This window comes from Myzus persicae, unplaced genomic scaffold (assembly GCF_001856785.1).
Source record: "Myzus persicae strain clone G006 unplaced genomic scaffold, MPER_G0061.0, whole genome shotgun sequence".
In the NCBI taxonomy this organism is placed as follows: Eukaryota; Metazoa; Arthropoda; class Insecta; order Hemiptera; family Aphididae; genus Myzus; species Myzus persicae.
Genome location: NW_019103825.1, coordinates 232,548 through 244,196, shown reverse-complemented (window position 1 = coordinate 244,196; position 11,649 = coordinate 232,548). Strand labels below are relative to the sequence as shown.

Sequence of the window (11,649 nt, the reverse complement as noted above, 5' to 3'; positions counted from 1 at the left end):
TTTGCTAATCATACAAACAAAAAAGTTATATTTAGTTAAGGCACAATATATTTTTTACCACATTCTATTTCTATATATTTACCTTGAATTTGGATAGGCGCCTCAATGTCATTTACATTTCCTATAGATTGATATTTAGATTATAGTAACTGGAGTATACAATGTATTGTTAACTTTAATGTATAGTTGTATATTACTGAGATTATTATGATCTTCAATGAATAGAACGTTGCCACTTTCTTCTGGTTGTTGGAGCACATTTGGACATTCTGGATGTCTGACCATTTGTGGAACTGCTGCTGCTGCTGCTGATCGTTGTTGACCACTCTAGGTCTTCTAACTCCACGAATGTGGAAATGGGGCAACACAGGTGGCAGAGGCTGAAATCCAACCATTGATATCTGTAGCTGTCCCAAATTTTCAGGAAGGCTTTCTATAACTCAATTTTATGGTCATTTAGTTTACACTCAATTGAATTTATGTGGCTAAAGGGCTTTTTTTACATATATATGTATCCTTTCACTGAGTAGGAAACTCTTCTTAAATATGCCATTGTATCATAGTGGCCATAGCGTACGCTTTGTTGAGCATCAGCCAAAATGCAGTTATTTGTGTCTCTGCTAAACACAATTGATCTTTGTACCTTTAATTAAAGTTTGATTTATTAAAAACCATTTCAAAAATTCAAACTTATAAAGTTTATAGCCTTACTCTCTGGCCGTTGATTGTTTGTAAGGTTTCCCTCCGTACTCTACTTTCAATGGAAGTTGGAACGTAATCGATCTGCAAAATATTATTAAAAATCAATCACCATTCTAATTATTTTCAATTATAAATTACTATAAAAATTAAAAATAAATTACCGGAAAAGGACCAGACTGGGGGATGTAGGCATATGGTGGACTTTGGCATGCTGTGAAAACTTTCTACATAATTATTGGTACGGATGTTTACACTATAAACAGTAAACCTAGATGGACGTACTGTTGTTAACCAGTATTGTCATCGCGGATTTAAACTAAGTGTACTACGTACGGTCGTACGGAGACAAGATAATACCTATGCGGGTGTTACCTATTCAGTATTCTTAATATTAAAAGCTATAAATATAATGTAAAATATAAACATTGATATTGACTGATAAGTGATTCTGCTATAAATAAATGAATATGGCTATAGCACCACGGTATAGAAGATAATCTTCTTCGTTATCTTCTATACCCTGAATTTTATTAGAAAATAACATATAACGTATAATGTTAAGTAAAAGGTTATATTACTTCATTTTATTTAGACACAACATTCAACTATATTAAAGAAAATTGATCACATTGATAATGCAGCGAACAAAAACACTTTATAGAGATACAGTGATGGATCATTGAAGCATAATGCTGGTAGTTCTTTAGAACAACCAGTTTTAGAAGATTTTTTGAAGAACAAAAGTCAAAGTAAGAATGTGTACTGTTTATTTTAATTTTTAATTTTATTAAATAATTTTTAGTTGCAGAATTAACAAAAGTAGTTGATATTTACACTACTGCATGACTATTTACTGGTACATTGCTAGTGAACGATGATTTGGAAGAAATCGACGCATTCAACTTGAACTTTCTAAATTATGAAGACCATGATTTGCCATATGCATTACCAAAACACCATCAATGTTGTGCACACACAATACATTTTATAGCAACAATGGTAATTAAACATTTATTTAAGTAGATAACCTAATATAGTTAAATTATAAAATACTAAAAATATTTTTATCGAAAAGAATATATTTTGAGTAAGTATAGTGATCAGGACAAAACTATTAGGTTGTAGGTTTAACACTTAATAATCATAATCAAATTTGTATGAAATGTAATACATTTAAAAATTTATATTTTTCTTTCAATTTAAATGATAAAAATATATGAAAAAAAAATATTCTAAGATATAAGTATGAATATGAGTGACATTTACTATTTTCTATTATTTATGCCCAAATTTCGATTTTAAATATCAATAAATTATGTTTGCTTAATTGTTTATAACTAATTACAAATTTGTACAAATTAAATACAAAATAAAATAATTTATTTGTATAACTTGTTTTTTCTAGGACTCTAAAAACGCTATCTTGCATACAAAAAACAGTCACGAAGCACTTTTGCCATGTCTACCGCTTTGTGGAATAAACAAGGTCGCTCAACCAAGTCAGCTGATTTATTTAAACAAAAACTTGGTGTTTATTGAATTACACCTAACGAGACACGGAATTCACTGTATGATGCAGTGGTGCTGCTTAATAAATTAATTAAAAATAATGAACTGAAGTTTAGAATAACAATGGACAAATTGGCTATTGACAGGTAAATTGTAAATGTTAAAAAATTATTAATTATTTTATCTATATTTTTTATGAACAATATTTTCAGATTTAATAGAAGTGATATTTATTTCATGTGTCAATATCAAACAATTATGGGGCCAATTTCAATAAGCTTGGATTTACTCCAGGGTGATACTAACATGTACTTTGGTCATATCCTACCTACAATTGAAGTATTAATTTATAAATATGAATTAATGACAAGTGATCAAACAGTTTCTAATTATTTGAAACCTCTGGTGACTGCCATACTTAATGGTATGTAATAATTAATATTTTTTAAATACATTAATCTTATTTAGCCAAGTACTTAAATTGTACACATTTAATTTCTTTTCATTTTAGCTGTTTTTGGTTTACTTAATTGGTAAATACTATTTACTAAGTAGTAAATATATAGTATCTCTTAGCTCTTACAGTCTTACTGATATATAATGTAAAATTTTAATCAGCTGATTTATTATTTATATTTATATTTCTGTGTAGTACCTACATTTATATACTCATGAGCTAAAATAAACAAACTTAATTGATAATAATTTTTGTTTTTAGGTATGAAAACAAGGTTTGCCAATTATTTGATAGACAAATTTTTAATTACTGCTGCAGTCAGTTACCCACTATTTAAAAAAGCATTGATTACAAATGATATAAAAAAGCAATTGGCCTCAGAATATTTAAAATGTGCCTGTTATGACTTACATACCAGTGATAATGACAATAATGATGTGGAAGGTAACCAAATGAAAGATAATTTATCTACCTTTTTTACCGGGTCACAAAATTCCCGAGAGGAAAAATCAACAGTTAGTGATGAAATAGATAGATATTTGGGCACATCTACAACAAAGACTTTAGAATATTTGCATAATTTACCCATTATCAAAAAAGTAAGATTAGTTGAAAACTCCTTATATTATTAGTAGTAATATTACAAAAACATTTGTACTTAGTTTTCAGGTATTTGTGAAGTACAGCAATCCACTACCTGGCAGTGAATCAGTAGAGAGAGTGTTTAGTGTTGGTGAAGTAACAATACAAAAAATGAACAAATATGACGGATCAACATTTCAAACAAATAATGTTCTTAAAATGCAGCACTCAAATGTTCGATTAATATAATATATTATGAATGATTCATAATTAAATTGATTTTTTTGTTTTGTATTTGAAAATTATTTCAAATACTTCACTATAGATAGTATTTGGGTGGTATTTTAAATACTTTATTTTATAAGTATTTGAGTAATTACTCAAATACTTTTTAAAAGTATTTTTCTTCAACACTGATCAGTATACATAAACCTAATCTTGTCCCCATGTAGTGTCTCTACGTCATGTTTTAGTGATAGTCATACATGTTTGTCTTGGAAAAATCGAGCACACAAAATCCTGAAAAACATATAGTAAATGTGTTAGTAAATGTTGAACATAAAAAAGTATATTTACCAATATAGATAGGTGTATCAAATTTAATAATCTTGTTCTCTTGATTGACTGCGTTAGGTTATAACTGTAATTGGTACAGGGTTTAAAAATGGACTTATAAATTAACTTCTTGTATAGCCCATTGTAGGTAAACAATGGAGAAAATAATAAAAAAAAAGATCACAATATACTATGTAATATTATTTAGGTTTTTTTATTTGTTAAAAACCTATGAATTTATTTTTGAAGTCTATAAAATTAACATTGTATTTTGTGGTTTTCAGTTCAAACGGGTCTTCTGTTGTTCATTTTTACCCCAATTGTTTAGAGCCATGCAAGCACATGAACAGTATTCTTGCAGATTTAGTTTTAGGAGACAAATTCTGGATAGCATATATGATAAAAGTTATTATTTGTATGAAGAAAAGTGTTAAGCTGAAGTTTTTGCTTAAATATCATTAAAATATAATGTAGGTATCTGCTGTATAAAAATTTATACTGTTTTGTGTTAATTTAATGTATTAGATGGTGCTGATCCAATACAACTAAATAAAAAAAATCCAAGCACTGCAAGTACTTTTAAATCGACCAATAGCTAAAATATAGAAATATTTTATTTATTGTTTATTTACATGTTTAGCTAAATAAGGGTGACAAAACAAGTCAAACGGTATAAGACAGGTATTAAACTTCTTATAAAAATAAAAATTGATAATTTCTACTTATTATCATTCATTTACATTAGAGTCAATTACTGTTTTTGATAAAATATACCAACACAGTTTTGGTTTTATTTTCTATAAGCCAAGTATTCAATCGTCATTTGTTTATTTTTTGGAAATAATTGTCTTGAAGTTAGATAAAGGTATTCATCTCGTTAATTCAGCTACTTTTGACAGTTGATGTACAAAAGCTTACTATTATAAGCTATAACTATTACATAATTATATTTTCAATTTCAGCTATATAATTTTTTTTTTTTAATACAGCTATAATTATATATTATTTATGTGTCTATATCGTGTAACTAATGTACCTACTACCTTAAACATAAAATATATACAGATTTTAACAAGTAAATGCAATTTTTTAACTGTTATATGGCTTATAAGTTTCAGAAAATTTACAATTGATATTAATTTATGTACGTTTTGAAAACTGCCTCTAAATCAAAAAAAAATTACGAATAATTGATGAACATATAATTAAAAGCATTAAACCGTATTCAGCATTAATTGTTACATCTTAATGTTATTGCAAATGCATATCACTTGGATCATGTGTTACTATATCAGCATGGTACGATGTGACTTATTATTTAAGTACTTAATTTAACAACTTTTTTGGCATTAACTAATTCAAATTGGTCGAGTAAATTCATCTGTACCTAACTAACAAACCTAAAATGTTCATGATTTTTTTTTTTTAAATACTACCTATTTTAAGAAATACCTATAGCGACCTCTGCAAAGTTTAAACTATATACTTGTAGTACTTAATTTGTAGGGTAAGTTTTTAAAATATAAAACAATAAATATAGGTATTTACGAGGGAAGCAATACATTTTTTCCCCCGTCACTTACCTTTATGTGAGAGCCTTAGTTAGGTACCTACACGGCTGTATACATATTATAATATTTATTACACTGTAGTGTAGTAGTATAATATAACCACACAATTTTTAAACAAATACATCGGTGACTGCACACTATTATAGAATAATATTGTTTAATAATATATTAATGCCGAGCCCAGAGAGAATATTAGGTAGGTATAGGCACGATTAAAGTATCCAATTTTATATTACTTCTGTAAATTTCAAAGCCTAATTTTGAATTTTTTTCAAGTCCTGACACTTCTAGAGTTTTATGTTAAGTTATAGTTAAACCGTTAAGACTAAAAACAATATTGTTAGATGCCGGACGTAAAAATTGACTCGAGACAGTAGTGTATCTAAAAATCTAATAGCCAATACTCAGAGTGCCGTGTTCTGCGTTGTATAGACTTGAACACTCCCAATACTATTCTGTTTCGGAATTTGAAATAAAAAATGTATCAGGTAATCCAAAGAAGTCAAAAACTATAAAACTGATGACAACATATTATATTATAATACCTATCATCTATGGCAAAAGCCGATTGTCGTCACTCACCGGAGACGATTCGCAATTCTAATAATTTCATTGAACAAAAGTGAAATGTGTATGGCAACAATATACATTTACTCACATATTTCATTCTACGCAAGTAATTTTTATAAAATATCTCGAATTTTTCAATTCAGATTTAGGTGAAGGAAGAAGTTAATCGACATGGCGTCTGCACTCAAGATATGGCGCCTTATTGCAGCTATATATTACCCGAAGAGTCGATGTATACGTAAGTTTGATTACTTATTCTTTTGGTGCTTAAATATTTTACTTTTTAGTCTTAAAATTAAAATTTGATTTGCTACCCGGGTGGAGTAGGGGCATATTTTTATTCCTGAGCGCGCAACACAAAAAAATACGGTATCACAAACGACGACGGCATATCCAGGTCGCAGAATAATAACATAGATATTTATAAAATTAAATAAATATAAATGGTGTTGTACATTATAGTTATATTACAGAAGTACAGTACACTGGAGTTTTTATGTCCCGCAAAATTCAACAATTTTTATTTTTAGTTTATATAAATGTTAAGTACCTAATATATGGTTATATGAATATTACTATGCCGTCGGCTTGTGGTCGAACCGTGAATTAAAGCGACGCCGTCGTACATCAAACATCAAATTATTTTATAAAGCTGGGATAGTCGTTGTGCTGATTATTGAATATCCATCGGAAATTAAATAATGAAATTTTAAAATTTAATTATCCTCGAATAGCTTAAAATATACCTAACCAATGCACTCAAAATGAATACGTAAAATATTAATTATTAATTTCGCGCTCGACAGTATTCGGAGAAAAGATTTAACTTGGATTTTTACAAATTATAGTTTGTTAGTCGGTAAATTTGATGTGATGTATAAGGCATTGAATACCTATTTTTGTTAAATCTATTTAGTAGTAATCACATTTATTTACAATAAGATTTTTATTTACTAACTCATAAAAAAAATGCCTGTGCTTCGAATATTTAAACACCACCTTTATCAATTATTAAATTAAAAATTAAAATAATAAGTACTTTATAAATTGTTGTAATTTAAATTTGAAAATTATTGACTATTTTGGTTATTGTTATATCTCATTTCATTATCTTAATGGTCAAATCTCAAACATGGACCTCTTTGATATAAAAATGTGTAATATAATATTTATCTATGGTTTTATCATATTGACGTAGTATAAATTATAATGCAATCCGTGGCGATTTTCTAAGTAGTTGCAAAGACGCAATCGATCTAAAATTTCAATTAGCAAAGCAGAGATGGACAAGAAACATGAAGCGATCCGTACGGTTTTTTTCTTCATAATAAATCTCAATATTTCAGACTTAAATTCGGTCGAGGGTATCTGATTTATTCCGCAGTGCACACACAATAATCAGGGATTCCGCCGAAGACCGAAAGTGTCGATGTTTCAAGTAATTAATTTTTTATTTCATATTTTTTTGGTAGTTAAATGTACTTTTTATACTTAAAATAAAAATTTAATTTCAAGAAAAATATGCTACCCCTATATAGACACATACTTTATTTCTGACGGTAAATTCATAAAATAAGAGAGATCAAATAATATACAAACGCCGCTCATCGTCATTGTTTTTTTGCTCCCTGTTCGTAGGGTAATTTAATAATTATAACTTATTTTTAAGTAGTTGAAATAGACATACATTATAAGGTTTAATTTAGAAATACCCGTTATAAGTGATTACTCATAAGACACAATTTTAATTTAGAACTTGTAATTTTTTTTAAATCCAAAGTTAGCCGTTGCATCACACTATTAATTTAGTGTTATATATATTTCATTGTTCTATTATATATTAATATTACATTATATTATAGTTGTATCTAAAAAACAAAAATGTTCACAGATTGGTAAACTCACTATCCTAACCAGTAATCATCCCGTACGGGTGATTATGAAAAATATACATTTATACTAGCATATAGGTATCTTTATATAATATTGGGTGCATAATGGTCCTAATATATTGACATAGGCGTTCAAATATCCTAAAATTTTGTAGTTATTCAAACCTAGGTGTGTACGAGTTAAAAAATTAAAGTTATTTCAATTTTAACTCTTTAACTTCTTTAAGATTTCGAGCGGAGCGATGAATATATTGACCAACTTGTAACCTAATGTATAGCAGAGCGACCTCCACATACTAGAATTTTTTTAATTTAATTTTTAATATTTTAATATTTTTAACTTAACTGATTTTTATTGCTAAACATTTATTAAATAATGAGTTTCTTTTAATCAAATCCAAGTTGTGTAGTTTGTTTATAAAAAACTAAATAATAAATATAGTAAACATTATTATTATTGATGATGCATACTTTTACAACATTTACTTTTTATTATTTTAAAACCAGAAAACTAGCTATTTAAGTAAATAAAAAAATAAGTCAGTTGTAAGTTTTCTAATCAATTTTGACTTAACCGAATAAAACATAAAATTAGGAGAACTATTAACTTAAAACTTTTTGAAATGTTTCATATCGACTTAACTTAACTCAGTTAAAAATTTTCATTAACTAGCCCAGGAATGCAGTTATTATTATACTAAGTTATTTTTTACTTAAAGATAATCACATAACATATTATCTAACTCTAATTTATTGTAATAATTATTTATTTTCTTAAACCCAATATTTCAGGAATTAATATTTTATAAATTAATTAACAATACAATTAATTGATTTGAACGATATTTATAAAATATTGAAATAAAATAAACAAACTTGCTAATCAGTAATGGTTACCATAGTCCCTGTGTATTATGCTATTATTAAAATAAAAATGAGCCAGTAGCAGAGTTCTAGTAGATAACTGACTTGTCGTGCCTAGTGAAGAAATATAACTTTTGTAAGGTATAAAACTTATATGTTTTTGAATGAAATAGTTAAAACACAAATTAACACATAATAACTACGTAAAGGTAAGATAAAAGCTAAACCATAAAGAGATTATTTTAGCTATATAATATCTGTGATTTCTAATAACAAATAGCTCATACGTATATTATTGAACATTTTACTATATAGGCTGCGATTTTTCAGAGATGTTATTCGCCAGTGAAAATTCGCCAATTTTGAATACAATGTCATATTATGCAGTGTGAAATATGTTGACGTGAGTGTTTCAAAGACTTGGTTGTATAGCCGAAAACATGTGGTATGTACTTTTTATTTTTCAGTAGATTGTATTTAATATAATTTAATTTATTTAATATTTAATATTGTTAAATGATCAGAGTTTGTATTGCCCCCAACTTTTCAATTTAATTGTATTGCAACTACTGGTATAACGCTATTTCGGCTGTCAATAAAATTATGATAAAAATTATGAAATTGGTCAGGTGTGAAGTTTATTTTATTTTTTTGTTTTAAAATTTTTTTTTGTGATATTTAAATTTTTTCACCGATTATCAGGTACGATGACCTGTAGGCACTATAGAGACTGTGTGTGAGCGAGAGAGAGAGAGAGAGAGAGAGAGAGAGAGGAAGAGAGTTGTAGTGAGATGGAAAAAAGGGGGGAATAGTGAGAGAGGGAGAAAGACTGAGTGTGAAAAGGGTGAGGTTAGGTTAGGTAAGGGTGATTGGTGGGGTGAGTCGAGAAGGGAGAGCGAGTGAGAGAGATTGTGAGAGAGAGAGAGTGAGAGAGAGTGAGGTAGTGAGATGGAAAAAAGTGTAGAATAGAGAGAGAGAAATACTGAGGGAGAAAAGGGTGATTTGGTGATTGAGGGGGGGGGGAAGGGAGAGCGAGTGAGACTTGTAGTTAGGGAGAATAGGAAGTGTGCAGGTAGAATAGTTAGGTTAACAATGTCGAATACGTAGGAAAGGTTCTTGAATTGCAAACGCCACTAGATCAATCAGCTGAAAAACTACCTAGCATTAGATTGAAAACCTTGACTTATGGGATAGAATAAAAAGATCGGTAGAGGATGTCAGAGCACTGTTTGTTTGCTCTCTGTATCCCACGCACAACAAAGCAATTCATTTATCAGAACCAACCATATTTTGTTACTTTAATAATGGTTGGTTCTGCTAAACATTTATTTGCTTTGTTGTGTGTGGGACATAAAGAGCAAACAAATAGTGCGTAGACATCCTCTCAATAGTGTCATCAAGTTGAACAAAAAATTAAGAAAAGACGTCAAAAGAGACGTATTTCTATGTCGAACCATGGTTGTATTGTATGTCTCCAACTGTAATAGTACGTGTGGTGGAACTGGGATGTCCCAATCGATTCTCTCACGCCATAAACTTTGTAACAATATTTTACCCACCAATATTACAGGACCTACTAAGCCTAATGGGTCAAATAATGTAACTTGGCCGGCAAGAATATGTCTTTTAGTTGTTTCAGTTTTTACTTTCTTTAGGTACTTGTACGACGAACGTGTAGTTATCACTTTTCGGATAACAGTATAAACCTAGAGTTTTCACACTTTCTCTATCCATTGGTGCGGTCGTTAATTCATCTTTGTTTTGATTCGGAGATAAATCTGTATGGTTCGTAGTCCATTTTGGTAGTTCGAATCCCCCACCACGCATAATGAAATTAATTCGTCGCTCCATTCAATTGCTTCCATCAATGAATCTGCCCCGGTGAGGTAATCGTCGACACCAGAAATCATTTATTTCTTTTTTAACTTCGTGTTAGTGGTCTTATCGCCGATGCAATTGACGCAACTTATTGCCAAAAAACCTGTCGCCACCAAATAGTAAGTAACAGTACATAGTCTCTGTACTTTTACTTTATCATTTGGATCTGATCTCCATAATCCACGCTGATAGTTATGATGGTCTTAGTGAACTAACACCTGACGATACATTTTGGTTTTGTCCGCCGAAAATGCATATTTATGTGTTCTGAACCTTACCACGACATCTCATAGGTCTGGTTGTATTTTTGGTCCGTTCATCAGTATGTCATATAATTACACACCACCATTAGTTTTTACAGGCCCGCCAAACACGACGCTTAACTTTGTCGTTCTACTACAGTTGTTTATTAATTATTAGTTATTACATACCAGTGCGGTAGATAAAACATTTCGTGTGATCGATTGACTGCTTATCGCCGCCGGTATCATAAACACATTTCGTATAATATGATGGAGACTTTCGTACCCTCTCATAAACATTATATATAATACATTATATAAAAATGTATTTTTATTTTTATTTATTTTATATACATTTTATATATAATTCGGGATTCTTTGTTAGCCGTTTTTCTATAATGATAGAAATCTTCGTAGAGCTAAGGTGTATGAGGTACACAGCTGATGACAATTTTCTTTGAATGGTAGTTCAATTATAAATCTGCCATTCACATTTTTACCGAGGTTTTCGTTAAAATGTGTTTTACACGATCTTTCTTCGTCAGTGCAATTATGCTACAACGATTTTTCTTCCATTTTCCAAAATAACTCTATTTTGTTATATAGTAAACGGTTTTGACAAGAACGGCAATATTGCCCGGATACGTAAATGAAGGGTATGCGACATTAATGTAGTCGGGAATGCCTAATGGAATTTGCTCCGTGCTTCACGAATTTCTCGGCGCTTAATCTTAATTGCGTTGTAACGTTAGACATTGGTTCATTCAGAAATGTCTGAAAACGAGTGAGTTGTGCTTTTACCTGTCGACGACGTTGTAATAGTTAAT

At 29.4% G+C, this 11,649-nt stretch overlaps 1 protein-coding gene and 1 pseudogene across 2 annotated transcripts; one reads left to right on the top strand and one right to left on the bottom strand.

Moving 5' to 3' along the window:
• Positions 1–6: 6 nt before the first annotated feature.
• Positions 7–1,002, bottom strand: LOC111035365 (annotated as a pseudogene).
• Positions 1,003–1,278: 276 nt separating this feature from the next.
• Positions 1,279–3,481, top strand: LOC111035364. Of its 2 annotated transcripts, none has more exons than XM_022316953.1 (6): positions 1,279–1,451; positions 1,511–1,701; positions 2,108–2,357; positions 2,424–2,635; positions 2,930–3,267; positions 3,331–3,481. In XM_022316953.1, the coding sequence occupies exons 3-6, from the start codon at positions 2,335–2,337 to the stop codon at positions 3,373–3,375; spliced, it is 618 nt and encodes a 205-aa protein (XP_022172645.1). In that variant the 5' UTR covers positions 1,279–1,451; positions 1,511–1,701; positions 2,108–2,334; the 3' UTR covers positions 3,376–3,481. The 2 variants fall into 2 exon arrangements, with proteins under 2 accessions (XP_022172645.1, XP_022172644.1); XM_022316952.1 differs by having other exon boundaries at positions 1,505–1,701.
• Positions 3,482–11,649: the final 8,168 nt, after the last annotated feature.

Coding starts and splice junctions, on each gene's coding strand:
- LOC111035364 (XM_022316953.1), top strand. CDS start 2,335: ATGGACAAATTGGCTATTGACAG. Junction 2,358..2,423: donor GACAAATTGGCTATTGACAG/GTAAATTGTAAA, acceptor CAATATTTTCAG/ATTTAATAGAAGTGATATTT. Junction 2,636..2,929: donor GGTGACTGCCATACTTAATG/GTATGTAATAAT, acceptor TTTTGTTTTTAG/GTATGAAAACAAGGTTTGCC.